Raw genomic sequence first — 18,238 nt, 5'->3', positions numbered from 1 at the left:
CATTTTGTTTTATGACGTCAGTCCGTGTATTTTTTGAACAGCCCTCGTACATCAGCAAGCACTCTGTGGAAAAGACTTAGATATTTCTTGCGTACTGAAACAAGTCATTTCTGCAGTGAACTTCAATCGGAGTCATGCACTTAATCATCGCCAGTTTAAGGTGTTTCTTGAAGAAATTGATTCGGATTTCTGTGACTTGCCTTATCACACGGCGGTGAGGTGGCTCAGCTGCGGTAAAGTCTTGTCTCGTTTTTATAAGCTGAAAAGAGAAATAGATATATTTCTTATCGAGAAATATAGAGCCGATCCACTTCTGTCAGATTCAACCTGGTTGTAAAAGTTGTCATTTTTGATTGGCATCAAATCCGACATGAATGAATTGAACTTGAAACTTCAGGAGAAGAATAACCTTGTCTGTGACCTCTATAGAATCATTAAAGGATTTCAAAGAAAACTGTCATTGTTTGAAGCACATTTGGAAGGAGGAAACCTCTCTCATTTTCAGTGTTTCATGCTGGAATCACAGAAGATGTCAACCTGGAGTTTCAGAAAAAGATTATTGGTGACTTAAATAAGCATTTAAAGCAATTCTAATTATTGGATGCAGCAATTCAAAACCGAACATTGAAAATATTTTGAAAGCCAAATGCCAATTTCATAAATCTCACTAACTTTTTTGCGGCTTAGTGAAATTGAAATATGTACTCACTATGTAACCTTTTGATAACCTTTTCGTAAATAAAAATGTTGGTTGTATTTCTGTTTGTTTTTTATTATATGTGTGTGTTGCATGCTACTCCCACATGGCTAATGTGGCATCCTAAACTTAGTGTTAAGTCTTTCACAGAGAGTTTTCGTTCTAGCTTATGAGTATTGAACATAATGATCATGTGGCCCACACTTCTCATTCCCCAAGTAATCTGGCCCCCTGTGAAAAAAGTTTGGTGACCCCTGCTCTATAATAAAAATTATAAGTACGCAACATGAAAACCTATAACAAATAACATCTGAACAGGTAACTTTTGCAGTCATTATGATTTACCTGAGCCAGGTGGAGGAAAGATATTTGACGTTTAAGGGATTGCGCAAACAGTCTCGCCACCGGCTGTTTGCTGTCGATGAGACTTCGTGGAAGATTCTCAAGAGAAGTGGACAGCCAATTCTCCCACTGTTGTGCCAAGTTACGAATATCGCACAGCAACCTGAAAAAGAAAGTTCAACCATTTTAGCTTCACCAAATAACAAAATAAATACAACGTGTAATACGTTGGTGTCAGAGAAGAGCAATAGATAATTAAAATTGTACATATATTGTAAAAACACCGATATAAATATCACAGACTTACTAATAGATTGATCTCCCGCAAGTGTCTCCAACAGATATTAAGCAATCAGTAACAGGGCTGATTTATTGTCTCTAGTAATTGAAATTGTATGGCCCAGTTTTATTTATGACGTCAATACATGGAGTATTTATTGTCTCTGTTAACTTTATTGAAATTGTATGGCCCAGTTTTATTTATGACATCAATACATGATGTATTTATTGTCTCTAGTAACGACTTTATCGGAATTCTATGGCTTGTTTTATGTATAATATAACTACACTGAGCACAAGAGCACAATCTTTCATAAGTTACGATATAACTACACGGAACACAAGAATATAGACTTTCACAACTTTCGACATGACTACACAAAATACAAGAACATAGCCTTTTTAGTTATTTCTTATATTTCGGTTTAGAATTTTAACATAAAAACGTACAAGAGCTCAAAAATCAGGTTTGTATACATAATATTTCTTAAAGATCAAAACGAAACTGAAGAATGAATAACAATAATATTTAATGACACTCATAAAAAACAGAAAGAAACAGCACAAACAAACAACCTTTTCTTTTGTCCTTTACTTACGTTTCTGCCATTTCTTGCATGGTGGACGGAATAAGAACGTCAATCATCGTCTATGAAACGATAAAAACGACAAAAGAAAATAAATATTTCTGGGTTTGATAAGGAAGTTTATGTCATGTCACTGATTCTGAAGGTTTTGTTGTTATACAACAGAGTTTGATAAAAAAAATAGATTAGTATTAAATCTTCTTTCCTTGAACAGTTATATATTTGAATTTGAAGAAACTAACCGAAGTTCTAAACGATGTGGATATACTACCTTGTAGAGTATCCAATCACAGATAGCTATAATGTCGTCAACAAACTGGGTTTTAACTAATGGAAGCATGTGGTCTGGAAGTCCTTGCCAGAAGTGAAGTAAAAAGCTTCGAATCTGCATATCAATAATTAAAAATTAGATATTGAATATCATTTTAAATTTACATTATTAGTCAATCAAGTCATAATAATTAATCTATTTGTGAACAAAATGAACACAGTAAAACAAATAATTATGTCTACAGGAAGTTTTATAATTTTTTGAATGTTAAGCATTTACAAATCTTGTTTACTTTTAGACGCTTGGTTGTTTCACAATGTTCTTGCAGCGTTAAGCCTACTTTGTGACCAACAAAATACTTCAGGAAAACGGAGAGGGCATTTGATCAAACAATCAGTGTTCTTCTCAAACATTACTAATAGGCTACAGATTCGTTATTTATTAGAATACGGATAATTTAAAAACAGCTAACACTAAACTAATGTTTGTGAAATCACACTACAAACAAGACGGTGTCATCGAATGCACTCGTAAAACGCAATACGAGTGTTTTTTGTTTAAAATATTTTAATCACACACCCACCTCTTCAAAATGCTGACTAATAGCTGTATCCAGTATACACTGACAGTGCGTTCTGTACATTGTCAGAAAGATTTGAACCTGAAAGTAAAACGAGAGGGATTTTGTAAACAACTCAAGAAGTTTAAAAAACATTTTATCTCAACGTCACTGAACGGAAATTACAGTGGAGTTCTGTTAAAATCTGAGAACTTGTATTCACTTTGCAACCTTACTGGCACGGCCATGTGACTTTAAGAAACATTGACCTTGACTTATTTTTCTCCTTCAGTATTGGACCAAACAAATAGTTTCAATAATGATTTCATTTTTGGATTCCATGACCTTAAGTGGCGACTGAAAGCCCCCCGCTAGTACAGCGATAAGTCTACGGATTTACAGTAGACTTATTTACAAATAAGGGGTTCGATTCCCCTCTGTGAGCTCAGTAGATAGCCCGATGTGGCTTTGCTATAAAAAAACACACACGCGCGCGCGACTGAATGATGTACAAACGGAATATAAATATATGGTCATAATTGTTTGTTTTCAGAGTTGTACAGACACACACACTGAACGTTCAAAACAGTCTCACTTACAAACACTTATAAATTATTAGACTCTTTCATTCCGTTTCTTTCATGTTTTCGATGTTTGGACAACTTTTTAACAAGATAACTCACGTTTATTAGATAGCGAACCCTATTTTACTTTTTTATTTGTTTATTTATTAGCTTGTATGATTAGTTCTTTCATAACCTTGTGGTGATAACTGGTACAAAGTCTGTCAGATAAAATTTATTATTGGAAAAAATATAAAATAAATCAGATTGTTATTGCAATCGGTCACATACAAACGTGTTCCGAATACGGAATTGAACTACTTTTAATGTTTAACGTGAATGATAGTAGAATATATTTTTGTCTTCAGCGAGTTCCACTTCTGTTATTGTCAGTTTCAACTAAACTTTTAAATCTTTCTTCTGTTCCCAACTTCATTACTTCAGTTGAGACTGCCCATCCATGTTCAAACCTAAGTAAATAAACTTAAAGAAGACACTTGTGATGCAGGTATAGCATAAAACAAGAGAGTTCTCAATAGCCGCGGTAATTAAAATTATTTTTGGCAGGATTAGAATAAATTAATGTAAGATACTTTCTGTTTGTTTGTTTCATTTTTATTATCTACATTTTTGTGTGCCAGCAATACCAAGCGCGAGGCACTCACGTACCCGATTCGATTTTGTCATTAAATTTACTGCAGAACTTGCAAGGCCTGTGGGGATTTTTCATACATATGTTTAATGGCGAAAGTTTCAGGCTTCGCGTCCCGATTTCTTCGTAAAAACGCCATATGAACGGTTTTGAATTTGGATTCAAAATACAGGGTGTTCGAGGGGTCGCTGTGCAGTTTTGTAATCATATTTTATTCAGTCTATTTCAAGTCAGCAACTGATAGCAGTGTTTAGGAACAAAATAAAAAGGATCCAGGTCTGTATTGATGCCAACGGGGGTCATTTTCAACATTGTTTATAATTGTCATTCATATTTACCTCCTGCATTCTATATGGAAACATGTCTGTTAATAAATATATAAGTGCACAGTGACTTTCCGAACACCCTGTATAATAAAACGTTGCGGTGAAATTATGCAGAGCATTTTGAGGTTTGACATTTGGTGAGGTATCTGTGAAAGATTTTAATCTAAATTAACTGGAAGTTAACAAAATACGGGAGTAAATACTGAACATAGTAGGTTGATGAGCGTTTCACCAGACTCAAGTAAGATATTATGGATGTTTGAAGAACATTGTTTCTTCAGTATATCCATTTCCATCGGTCGCTTTGAAATTTATTTGTATTTTACATAAAATTATCCAGAATAGAATACCTTTTGTAAAAATAAATAGAAAATAATATGTTTACCGAGGCGTTATTTGACTCCTCACACGGACTACCACGGCTGCACAATGCGTATGATGAGATCGAACTTAGATACACTACTGGCCAAAATCTTAAGGCCAACAAACATAAAGAAAAAATGTGCATTTTGCGTTGTTACACTCAACCACTTATTCGAGTAGAGCTTCGGAATATTAAAATAAGAAAAGGGAAAATAAAAATAAACTTTTTTAGCATTTAATAGGGAAAATGTGAACACTATGAAATTAGCCTAAATACTAGCTGGTCAAAAGTTTAAGACCATACTGAAACGAAGCGTTAATCGGTAAACACGTAACGAAATTTAGTCATTTGTGTTCAAGCATTAGCATTGTCAACATCTTCCACTGACATCTCCTGTGTTACATTGGGTAAAAACATGGCAAAGGCTAAAAAGTTAACAGAGTTTGAACGTGGCAAAATTGTAGAGTTGCAAAAGCAAGGTCTCTCTCAACGTGCCATCGCTGGTCAGATTGGGCGTAGTAAAAATGCTGTTGCAAATTCCTTAAAAGATCCTGAAGGATACGGAACGAGAATTTCAAGTGGTCGGCCCAAGAAAATTTTGCCGGCGTTGAGCAGAAGGATAAGACGGGTTGTCCGGCAAGACACCAGCCGATTGTCGAACCTGTTTAAGGCCCTTACGGACACAGAATGCAGCTCAAGAACAATAAGACGGCATCTACGAGAGAAAGGCTTTAAAAACCGTAAATGTCTTCAAAGGCCACGCCTCCTTCCACACCACGAAACAGTATCTTAAACCACGCTGGTTTTGTTGTGTCCGCAGCACTAAACATATCGCAAAGTTCTAGAAGTATATTAGGTTGTCCAAAAATAAATGTCGTTTTTGAACTGCGAAGTTTGGAAAAGTAAAAAAAATAGTGTTGTAAAACATGCTTTAATCAAAATAAGAACCATTTGCTTCAACACACTTTTACCAACGTATAACGATGCTGTTTACGTCCCTGCTGTTGAAATCAGAGTTTCTATGGTCAGCGAACTCCCTGAAAGTTTCTTCTGTAGCTGCCTGGTTTTGAAAGCGTTTATTATTCAAAAAGTTGACAAAGTGCTTGAAAAAAATGAAAATTTGTAGGGGAAAAATCTGGGGAATAAGATGGATGGGGAAGAACCTCATTTCCCAATTCATTCAATTTTTAAGCGTCATTCTTGACAGGTCTCATAACGCCAAATTTGTTGATCTTCAGTCAGCTCATGCGGAACCTACTTATCTAACTTTCTCGTCTTTCCAATCACAATCAGTAGTTGGCAATTCTTGATTTGTTTGTGCCTAACTTTTCGCACTGTTGTGCGAGGGTCTGTCTCAACTACTTCCCTCAATGTGTTTTCATCTAAGGATGACTTCTTTCCACGACTTCCTGGTCTTCAAGATTTTCATCTCCATGTCGAAACGTTTAGAACCAACGTAAAACTGTACGTTCAGTAACAGATATATGGCAGGATGCTTGATTGATGTTCTGTGTAATTTAGGTAAATTTTCGTCCAAGTTTGAAGCCGTAGAGGAAAATCAGACGAAAGTCCTTCTTGTCCATGCTGCCTTGGAGGTTGCGAAACTTACTTTGAGTTGAGTTGAAACAGCTGACAATTAGGACACTTTGTAAGTGACAAACGTTGGATTAAACAAACCAGCCAACGATAGGTTACTCAATATTCAGCTTCTAAATGTTATCGTAAAAATTCCGATATTTATTTCTGGATAACCTAATATTTAACATGTTGCACAACCCATAAGAATAGGTACATCAAAGGACAGGTTTATTCTGTGGAGGTAAGAAATACTGAAGGAAGAGAGCTTTTTGTATATCTTCACAAACATATATGTGATCATTGACAAGATTGTAAGGCTTAAAGCAGAACAATTAGCAAACACTAAAACATGACAGTCCAACACTCACAATCGTCGAGTGTTAAGGTAACTACACGTTGTAGGTGTTAAAGTAACTGATAAACCTTATGTAACTGTTGACAGGAATTAAGATTAAACACGCTGAATGATTCACATGCTTTTCTACATAAACTATGTATTTATACTTTGGAACTACTCCACGTATACACACACATATGTGTATAAATGTTAACAAAAATATTTAAGAGACGGCAGTAGCTCTGTTCTAAAATTTAATTCAAAAATGTGAGGTTTTTTACGCATGTGTGTGGTTAATATCAGGATGTTATCATTCTACAAATAAAAAACTTTATAGATTAACCACAACTTTTACAACTAGCTGGAGTATTCGTCACCTGGACGGAAGTTACGTAAATTCACGAGCACTGAAAGGTTATCACAGGACATTAAAAGTTGCTTCTCTTCTATGTAATCGTAAAAAAACACAAACATAGCCACAATAACTGCAAAATCCAAAATGCAAACCGTAGATTTGCATGTATCTCCACTTTAACCCAATAAACCTTCTTGCCAAATTTGGTGAAAATCTATGAACAGGGGTATAGTGGGTAAAAGGTAAAAACGCAAAACCGCCCATGAAAAACCAAAAAAACGCAAAACTGAATGTTTGTTTTTACATATCTCTCCATGGATCAAATAAGTTTCCTCACTGAATTTGGCGAGGGTCCATCCACAGGGTATGAAGTAGTGGTAAGAAAAACCGCGTAAACTCAAAATTAAAAAATGAAAATTTGTAAGTACTCCCATAAGGGTATGAATGAACCTCCACAACAATTTTTGTGAAAATCTATCCAAATTCTGGACGTACAACAGACAATACTATTATATTTATATAAATAATAAATTTGTAGGTTGTTTTTTATTTAGTCTTGAAGCCATGTAAAAGAAATAAAAAAGAAAAATTTTTGCTTGTATATTTTAAGTGTCTTTTTCCCTGTATTAATTCATAATGTGTTGTGCTTTAATTTCATTATGGTTATAACTACCTTTAAATTGTACGGTGGAATTTACAGCAGAACAATATGGGTGGTAGCTTAAAATAAAATTAATGATGTAATTTCATTTAAGATAAAAGTTTTTCGTTCAAAAAAGAATCATTTAAACGAGACTGACCGAAAATAAAAAAGCATAAAGTTTGATGACTAAAATTACAGTGAAAATAAAAACATTTAGTTCAAGACTCAAACGTTTCCTATTTATTGACACCGAAGTGATTAATGATTCTTAGCTGTATTATAGCACATTGACAAGGATACTCACATAGAGTTGTTTTGTTTGTTTTGGTTTTTAAATTTCGCGCAAAGCTACACAAGGGCTATCTGCGCTAGCCGTCCCTAATTTACCAGTATAAGATTATAGGGAAGGCAGCTAGTCATCACCACCTACCGCCAGCTCTTGGGCTATTCTTTTACCAACGAATAGTGGGATTGACCGTCACATTATAACGCTTCTACGGCTGAAAGGGCGAGTATTTGTGGTGCGACGGGGGTTCGAACTCGCGACCCTAAGATTACGAGTCGCACGCCTTAACCCATCTGGCCATACCGGGCTTTGCACGTAGAGAAAATACCAAATTACAGTTCTATTGCATCCCTGAAAAGCAGAGGTCCTGGGAATGTTTTAGACTCGTTTTCAAAAACGAATAAAATTGAATATTGTAATGACTACCAAATTGTTCAAAACACCTGCCTACACCCACTTACTCTGTCTGTAGATCTATATGAGGGTGTGTAAATATGTACTAACTTAAGTACCTTATCTGCTTGCAGATTTTTGGGAACATTGAGTTTGGCAGAGTCTGGAAATTCTGGAAGTAAAGTTCCAGTTCTTGACGCTAGGGAATACTTCCTGGTAAAGCCACCCTGTATAAATAATGAAAAGAAAAACATTACAGAAAAGAATCGCACTTTCTGTAAACAGTAATGTACGAAGACTAAAAGTGTTTTCAACTCTGGATATTCATAAAAGTTGGAAGCAGCATATAACGTTTGTGTTGAAACTTTTCATAAGATTAAGAAAAGACTTACCTCGTTTTTCAGTCTGGCTCCAGAAAACCTGAAGTAAAAAAAACATCATTAGTATAAAAGTTCCCTGACTGAAACAAATAGTTAAACCTAATGATGCTTAGAAATATCACAGAAAACAAAAAGTACTGGGCTTTTCATTAGAAACGTGCAGCAGTGAGTTGAATAAGAGAAATTCAGTACAGCAAATAAATAATTATAGTATAAAGTTTTTACTCTAAACGTTGTTGTTTGGAATTTCGCACAAAGCTACTCGAGGGCTATCTGTGCTAGCCGTCCCTAATTTAGCAGTGTAAGACTAGAGGGAAGGCAGCTAGTCATCACCACCCACCGCCAACTCTTGGCTACTCTTTTACCAACGAATAGTGGGATTGACCGTCACATTATACGCCCCCACGGCTGGGAGGGCGAGCATGTTTAGCGCGACTCGGGCGCGAACCCGCGGATTACTAGTCGCACGCCTTACGCGCTTGGCCATGCCAGGCCTAGTGTAAACAGTTAAATGTATTTAGTAAAATTGTTAACGACTTTAACTTAAAACAACAACTAAAACACTACATGTTTCGATGTGTCTATTTCATCTCACAAGATCAAAGTTTTGATGTTTACAGACTTGTTACAAGTCATGCGATATTATGTCCTAAGTTATTTTCACAACTGAGAGTTCATCTTTTATGGTAGATCACGTCATAAAGCATTACATTGACCAGCTAGACATTAATCTTTGTTTGATATAAGTTTAAATTTTACTATTTCTAATGGTTCTTGGATATTTTTAGCAGTCAAATTGTGAGGTTCAGCTACAATTATAGTTTATCTCATAAAACTGTGTTTCGTCTCATTTGCACATGTTTTGTTAGAGCTAATTGTTTTCGTTTTGTTTGTATATGTTTTGTTAGAGCTAATTGTTTTTCGTTTTGTTTGTACATGTTTAGTTAGAGCTAATTGTTTTTCGTTTTGTTTGTACATGTTTTGTTACAGCTAATTGTTTTTCGTTTTGTTTGTACATCTTTTGTTAGAGCCAATTTTGAATTTTATTATTTCGTACTTAACCTTTAGGTCCGATACGTCTAGGTGGTCAGGTAGTTAGGACGTTTGACTCGTAATCTGAGGGTCGCACTAAAAATCCCCGTCACACTAAAAATGCTCGCCCTTTCAGCGGTGGGGGCGTGATAATGTGACGATCAATCCCACTATTCATTGGTAAAAGAGTAGTTCAAGTGTTGACGGTGGATGGTAAGGACTAGCTATCTTCCCTCTAAATTAGGGACGGCTAGCGCAAATAACCATGTTGTAGCTTTGCTCATAATTCAAAAACAAATAATTGTAGCTCAACATCGCAATATGATTCAAGACTTTTCAGAAAAAGTCAAATTTAAACAGAAAACCTTTAGCGACATCGCGGTAAATCTAATAGCTTATAACTCTTAGAACCGAGTTTCGATACCCGTGACTACCTCAACACAGATAACCTATTGTTTAGTTTTGCGCTTAACAACAAATAAACAAGAAAAAATTGTATTCAACAGAATGTCCAACTGGTTGTTGTATTGGTATGTGACGTGAAGTGCTGAAGAGGATGGCTGATTAGTTATGAAAATAACGTAGAACGTTTGTTTGTTTTGTTTGTTTTTGAATTTCGCGCAAAGCTACTCGAAGGCTATCTGCGCTAGCCGTCCCTAATTTAGCAGTGTAAGACTAGAGGGAAGGTAGCTAGTCATCACCACCCACCGCCAACTCTTGGGCAACGTAGAACGTAATATCACATGACTTGTAACAAGTGTATAAGGAGTGAAACCGTAGTCTTGTAAGCAGCTCCTGAAAGTGAAGTACAAAAGTCGAACCGTGTAGTATGTTGTTGTTGTTTTTTTAAGTGGAGGCCTTTGACTCTTCAATAAATATGATTTAATTGTGCATTGTAAAATATTGTTTTTCAATTGTTTGATTTCTCAAATTACACGAATTCCAAAACATAATTAATTTTATATACATATATAAAAGAGACAATAATCGGAATTTCTAATATTACACTTATAAGTACAACATAAAACAAAACACTGACGTAAAATAATGTGAACAACATCCTTATTTTATTATTATCCGAACCAGGAGCTTGATCATCAGTCACGTGATACGAAATGCTAACGATTGACCATTCAGTTTATATTACGTGCAATGGTTTCACACAGTCTGGTCTGAGGTGTCACTTTGAATCAAATTACAAAGTTAGCTGAAAGATTTCCATAGCTAAGCCTGAAAAGAGTTATCCAATGAATAACATCCTGTCAATCATCCTCAATTATTGACTGCAAATGTCTAAAATTGTCACTAACAAAAAGTGAAACTGCTTCCAGGCCGATGGTAAAGCTGTTCTAACACCTGAACAGTGTATATCGTTATCCATAACACAAGTATACAACTCTTGTGTTGATTCTAGTTCGTCACAACAGTAAAGTAATTGTTCTGTGACTGAATCGTAAGTACGCAGCCGTAACTAGACACCGAATAAGTGTAACTACTGCCAAAAATAAAATTCAAAACACAAGTATGTATGGCATACGCTTCATGAAGTGCATTTCGCTCACAATAAAGCATGATACAATTTGCTTATAAAGGTGTGAATGGTGGATAGCAACATGCAGAACAGTAATTTTCCTCTTACGTACGAGTCGTGCTCCTCCCCCCCCCCCCCGTCGTCGATAACAAGCACCCACTCATTTGTGGCGAACACGAAACTACATCTAATACCAGACATAAGAATTGGTGGAAATTCTTGACTTTAAATGTGGATTGATACAGCTAATTATAACCTGTGACTCTTTTTGCTGCAGTATGCTGTTGTAATTGGCTGTGAATTGAAACCAACGAACGCGAATACCCGCCTCCGTTGTACTAAACTGCCTGTCAGAATATTTTAAAGACGACGGGCTTGACTAAATGGAATAACCTTCATGTTCATCGAACTTCAGTACATTTGAATATGCGCGAGATGCTCTTAAGAGTTTCATCGCATCCTGTTAAGTGGATGCTGATACTAGAGGTATCATAAACCATACATTTCCAAGAAATGTGCATTTAAGAGATTAGGCTAAATAACTAATAGTCTGCTCTTCAATTCACACATTAAATGGTGATATGCCTTTTATGGTCACCCAGTGGGACAGTTATAAGTCTTCGTATTTACAATACTAAAATCAGGAGTGGTCACAGCAGATACCCCATTTGACGCTGATATAACAAAACACACACATGCATAAATAAATTAATAGAATAAGCGTGGGCCCGGCATGGCCAGGTGGTTAAGGCACTCGACTCGTAATTTGAGGGTCACGGATTCAAATCCTCGTCGCACCAAACATGCTCGCCCTTTCAGCCGTGGGGGCGTTATAATATGACGGTCAATCCCACTATTCGTTGGTAAGAGTAGCCCAAGAATTGGTGGTGAGTGGTGATGATTAGCTGCTTTCCCTCTAGTCTTACACTGCAAAATTAGGGATGGCTAGCGCAGATAACCCTCGTGTAGCTTTGCGCGAAATTCAGAACGAACCAACCCAAAACAAGTATGATTAACATCATTTTATATTACTTGTTATAGTTGAAACAGAGTATTTTATTATTGTTGCTCAATTATTTTATGTTTTTGTTTTCTCTCTCCGTTGAATTTCGCGCAAAGCTATTCGAGAGATATTTATGATAATCTATCCTAATTTTGAAGCGATAGACTAGAGGGAAGACAGCTATTTAACAGCATCCACCAACTGTTGGCTTACTGTTTACCAACGAAACATATAACGTTCCCGCATTTGAAAAGGCGAGCATGTTTTGTGACTGGATCTGTATTCGCTACCTGCTGATTGCGAATGGAGCGTCAGTGATAGGCCTTGTTAGTATAATTGTATCATTATTATATAACTAAAAACATTCATTCCAAATGCAAAAAATATATACGAAACAAATATGTTTAACTCATTCAAGTTCATTGCAGAGGTAAGAGAAACATTAGCAACTCAATGTGCATGTTAAACACAAGGATAAATGGAACATTGGCTAGTGTACTCGTATGTTTATGTTCAGTACAGGGGTAAAAGGAGCATTGTTAAGTGTATGTTCAAACGTTTGGAGTGTATTTATTCATGTTAAATACAAAGATGAATGAAACATTGGTGAGCGTCCATGTATATATATATACTTGTAGGAGTGTAACTGTTTAAGCGTATATATATATGTGTGTGTGTGTGTGTATCATTGGGCAACATACATAAACATAAAATACGCCCTAGTAAACTTTCATTTCAAAAAGTCTTTTACTTTCTTAAACATCGAGCTCCATATTTCACGGACTGAAACAAGTTCTTTTTTAAAGAAAATTGTTTAAAAATTAACAGTACCCAGTGTTCAAGGAAATCGTTCCATGTCGAACTTATTTGTTGTTGTTGTTCAGACTGTGTGTGTTTGTAGTTAGCTATAACACGGTAAATGCATCTGGTATTTGGTATTTTCAATCTGAATGGGACAGCGGTCCCAGATTTCGAACCGTAGGACAAAGGGAAGGCCCACAAATCAGCATCATCCTTCACCTGCATGGATACTTGTAACCGAATAGCGGAATTGACTGTCTATTTTATTATGTGTCCACAGCTGAAATGTGAAAAATGTTCATATCACGTTCTCGAATCATGGACCTTCTTATTCACATCCCAGCACGCTATTCATTAGGTCACACTGAAACTGATAGAAACACAGTTTGGTAACAAAAATCTCCATGTTTGTCGCAGATTTAAATCATGCAGTTTTATGTTATTGATAGGTAAATGTCCATGAGTTCAACCTTGCTTCTAGTGTCAACACAGAGATTTCAGTTAGTAAAACTTTCGAATAATAAAATTTAAAAAACTACCTGGTTTGCTCAACATTCTATTAAAGAAAGTCAACAAGACCACTTATTAAGTTTACAACAACCAAGAGTGAAAACAGTTGTGTAATCTGCTTACGCTTTTAAAGATTTGATAAAAACACAAATATTCCATGTTCAGAGAAAACATCGGTACGTCATAATTTGGAGCAAACTGAACACACACTCAGAGTGAGCAGAGAACTGTTAAGTTTATAATAAGCTACCATCGTGTACACGTAAATAAACCTTAATCTGCGTCGTGACATTGGTTGGTGCGAGCAGAACTGGTGGTGTTTACACGGAATTACAACTTTGTTCAATGAATACTTGCAATGTGAGGTTCTTGTTAGAAAGAAAACCGACATTCATAGCCCTAGTTGAACTTTTGCAATTTATCAGCGATCTGCCTACAACACAACCCGATGAAATTGGTGTCATAAATTTTCCTTATCGCCTCTCCTTTAAGGATATCAGCACTAGTGCGATGGCTAATTAGGCAAAGGGTAAAAATAGCAGATGTCTCAGTGACAAAAACATTGTTTGAAGTTGATTCAATACTTTATTCACACCAGGTCTCGATTAACTTAAAACAACACTTCACATTCAAATGTTTGCTCACATGAGTGGTGTGATAATACTTAACTTTGCTTTACAGAAAAAATCTAGATAATATTTTTTTTCTTCTTATTTTATTACGACAATAAATTATTCGCCCACAGTTCAAATTATTTGCTGGTGAGAATAAACATATTAATAAATCAATTAGTATTCCGATTTTAAATTTATCCCCACTATATAATATTACAGGACCAAAGGTATTACAAAGATAATATTAACATGGTGACAGTAGACCTCTAGTAAGTTAATTATCGAGCCCTATAATCAAAATAATTGTTTAGAAAGTAACGCAACCTCTTCGTCAGACTATAATAATTTTAAATTGTTCACAGTAAACAAAATGGATTCCATTAAATTTGCGAGCTAACATTTCTTGCTGTCAAAGCAAAACATTCAGTATTATGACTGCGTTGTTGACCCTGAAAAGTTTGTTTTCTAGGATGTAAGCCTTTCTTTTCTTTTTTTTTTCAAATCCTCTTTCTATGTGATCTACTGATCAGCTTGTTGGACTAAGGATCGAAAAGGTCCAGAGTTCAAGACATAATACTAAACATATTGTGCATTTTTCGCTATCAATCAATTTCGTTATACGGCTCAAAACCATACAAAGATTTAATAGCGGCGTTTGCTACTAGCTGGCTCTCTTCTTTCTGGTCAATAATTTAAAATTAAGGATGGAGGTCTCTGATCTGGTCATTTAACCAACATGCACTCAATCTGTTGTACTATTTCAACTTTTGAGTTGCAAGTGACACAATAAACATCCATATATGATTATAAAAGGCTTAGTGTTCCTGTTCAGGACATAAAAGTTGAAAAAATAATAATTTAAAATTGAAATAAATACACTCACTCGTGAAATCCTAAAGCTTGCAGTACGTTTTTTAGCAACATAAACTGTGCTCATTACGTCTAGTTGAGTGTATAATAAAATACTGACTATGAAATAAAAATATCGAAACTGAAACTTAATATTGACCATACCGTACCTTGTGAGACCTCGACTTGAATAGAGAGTGTGGTAATATTCGCTGCTCTCTCTGATTCCTATCCCGTAATAATGGTATCTGTAAGAAAATAAACTCAACATACGGTCAAGTGATCTAATCATACTACTCACTAATTTATTATACAAGCGTACATAATAATAAACCCCCCTTGTTATAGTACTATAAAAAAAGTTCAGAATGGAAATATCTATGGTTACAAACAAAACAAACACTTTCTAGCAAAGTAAGAATGAACTTATACATACAGTCATGTAAAAAATTAAGGACACCCTATGAAAGCCTGTGTATTTTTGTAACATTTTTGGATATATAGATATTTAATCTCAATTTTAACAATACTGAGAGATTATAGGAATATAACTAAACAATTAAAACTGAAGAAAAGACTTTTCAAGATCTTCTGTAAATGTAATTCTACAAAAATGCATATTCTAACTGAGGAAAAAGTTAGAACACCCGCACATTTATTCCCATTTAAATGGCTCAACTCATACACAGGTGTATCACACCAGGTGCACATGATTAGAAGATCGTTACTCAGCATTTTGAATGAGGCTTCTCCTATATAAACCTCAGACATTTAGTTTGGTGTGCTCCTGACTGTTGATATGAGAGTGAGCACCACGGTGAGAGAAAAAGAGCTGTCTTAGGCCTTTAGAAAGAAAATTGTAGCAGCTTATAAGTCTGGTAATGGATTTAAAAAGGTCCCAAAAGATTTTGAAATCAGCCATTCTAATGTCCGGAAAATAGTCAACAAGTGGAGGGCTTTCAAAACAATTGCCAACATGTCCAGGTCTGGTCGTCCAAACAATTTCACCCCGAAAGCAGCCCGCAAGATGCTAAAAGAGGTCTCCAAACACCCTAACATGTCATCACGGGACCTACAGCAGGCTCTGGCTACTGTTGATGTGAAAGTGCATGCCTCTACAATCAGAAAGAGACTGCACAAGTTTAACTTGCATGGGAGGTGTGCAAGGAGGAAACCTTTGCTCTCTAAAAGAAACATCAAGGCCAGACTGAAGTTTGCCAGAGAGAATGTAGACAAAGACCAGGATTTCTGGAATAATGTTCTTTGGACAGATGAGTCCACAATTGAATTATTTGGACACCAGAACAGAGGACATGTTTAGCATAAACCAAATACAGCATTCTAGGAAAAGAACCTCATACCAACTGTGAAGCATGGAGATGGAAGTGTCATGGTTTGGGGCTGTTTTGCTGCAGCAGGACCTGAACAGCTCACAATCATAGAATCCACCATGAATTCTACTGTGTATCAGAGAGTGCTTGAGGATCATGTAAGACCATCTGTACGAAAATTAAAGCTGAAGTGGAACTGGACCCTGCAACATGACAATGACCCAAAACATACCAGTAAATCCGCCAGGGACTGGCTGAACATTAAATGGAGAGTCCTGGAATGGCCGAGTCAAAGCCCAGATCTTAATTCCATTGAGATGCTGTGGGGTGACTTGAAACGGGCTGTACATGCAAGAAACCCCTCAAACATCTCAAAGCTGAAAGAATTCTGCATTGAGGAGTGGGGCAAACTTTCTTCAGACCGATGTCAGAGACTGGTAGATGGCTACAAAAAGCGTCCTACTGCAATTATTTCAACCATAGGGGGTAACACTAGCTATTAGGGGCTAGGGTGTCCTAACTATTTCCTCAATTAGAATATGCATTTTTGTAGAATTACATTTACAGAAGATCTTGAAAAGTCCTTTCTTCAGTTTTAATTGTTTAGTTATATTCCTATAGTCTCTCAGTATTTTTAAAATTGAGATTAAATATCTTTATATCCAAAAATGTTACACAAATAAACAGGCTTTCATAGAGGGCCCTAACTTTTTCACATGACTGTATAATCTATACGCAAGTAGTAGCTTTTTTGGAGAGTCTACAATATAGTTCGTAATGGTCGCTTGGTTACAGTGCATTGTTCTATACAAACATACTTGTTTCTTTGTTTCTCCTTCTGGTGGCACAGCAGTAAATCTGAGGGCTGATGACGCTAAAAATCGGGTTTCGATATGTGCAATGGGCAGAGCACGGGTAGTCCCTCATGTATGTTTTTGCTCAACTACGAACAAACAAACATACTTGATTTTATTTTTAAATAATTTTTGTGTTTTTTTTCTTTTCAAGAATCGAATTTTGAAATTTTCACACATTTTATACTTACGGAAGATTGGTTTGTTTTGAATTTCGCGCAAAGTAATTTGACGCTTTACTTAGTAGCATACGATTGTAAAAGCATCTTCAAATATTCGATGTGTCACAGTGAAAGAATAACTTCAAACCTGCTGTGTATATTTATTGATAAGTATCTCTACACTTAATAAATATATTTAGTATTAGGTACGAATGAAGACACTGAAAGATAAGAGAATTGAGATCGGCCAGAATCTAAGTCCGAGACCTTCCTTATAACAATAAGCTACATTCTTTCAAATGCCACTAATGTCAATTTTCACTTTATTGGCTGTTGAAGAGCAGGACGCTTCAACTTGGTTAGAAAAGATTAGACTCTATCCATTGTTCGGTGGGAAGAGTCACGAGCTCGAGTCCCTCTTGATCTTCATTTTCATCTCTCAAAAAAAGGAAACCTTCGCAGAACTGTATGTTGCCCTTAACACTTGTGAAATATGTAAGCAACCATCTTATGACTATCACATTCAAGAGCATGCTTCCATGATCCACTAACCCAGCAACTGGAACTAGAAAGTGATAAGAGCTCCTGTACTCCACTGGAATAAAAAAAAAAGGAGAAATGAAGTGGAAGAGAACGTCGATACTGCAGACAGTGCAACAGATGACTAAAAAACCTATTTTGAAAATCAGACCACTCCTGATTTATTCAATCTAAGGAATGAGAGATTCGGGCAGCTGTCTCCTTCCATTTTACACATTCAGTCCATGGGTTAATAGGTTACAGAAAGGACATATAAATGAAACATATATTCCAAGGTAAAACCTATAAGTAATTTTGTGGTACGCTCCATTTAAACAGTGTGTGTCATCGAGAGTATAATTGTAAAGTTATCACGTGCAGTGTTTGAATGTTATTCAGTATTTTTGTGTATGGGATGAAT

General features: G+C 35.9%; 1 protein-coding gene across 5 annotated transcripts in view; it reads right to left on the bottom strand.

Annotated features, from left to right (window-relative positions):
• The window catches only part of LOC143223324 (DNA-binding protein RFX6-like), a 68,520-nt gene that overhangs the window by 13,530 nt on the left and 36,752 nt on the right, over positions 1-18,238 (bottom strand). For 4 of the 5 annotated variants that reach the window (XM_076451169.1, XM_076451167.1, XM_076451166.1 and 1 more), the window contains exons 5-11: positions 15,123-15,200; positions 8,625-8,652; positions 8,352-8,459; positions 2,760-2,837; positions 2,177-2,290; positions 1,918-1,967; positions 1,043-1,202 (exon numbers count right to left, since the gene is read on the bottom strand). In XM_076451169.1, coding sequence (XP_076307284.1) covers positions 1,043-1,202; positions 1,918-1,967; positions 2,177-2,290; positions 2,760-2,837; positions 8,352-8,459; positions 8,625-8,652; positions 15,123-15,200 — 616 coding nt within the window. The remainder of the gene's footprint in view (positions 1-1,042; positions 1,203-1,917; positions 1,968-2,176; positions 2,291-2,759; positions 2,838-8,351; positions 8,460-8,624; positions 8,653-15,122; positions 15,201-18,238) is intronic. The other variant, XM_076451168.1, reaches the window with a different exon arrangement.

The sequence above is a fragment of the Tachypleus tridentatus genome, chromosome 8, assembly GCF_004210375.1.
Source record: "Tachypleus tridentatus isolate NWPU-2018 chromosome 8, ASM421037v1, whole genome shotgun sequence".
Lineage (NCBI taxonomy): Eukaryota > Metazoa > Arthropoda > Merostomata > Xiphosura > Limulidae > Tachypleus > Tachypleus tridentatus.
Note: the sequence above shows the minus strand (reverse complement) of the source record. Positions and strands in the feature narration are given on the sequence as shown.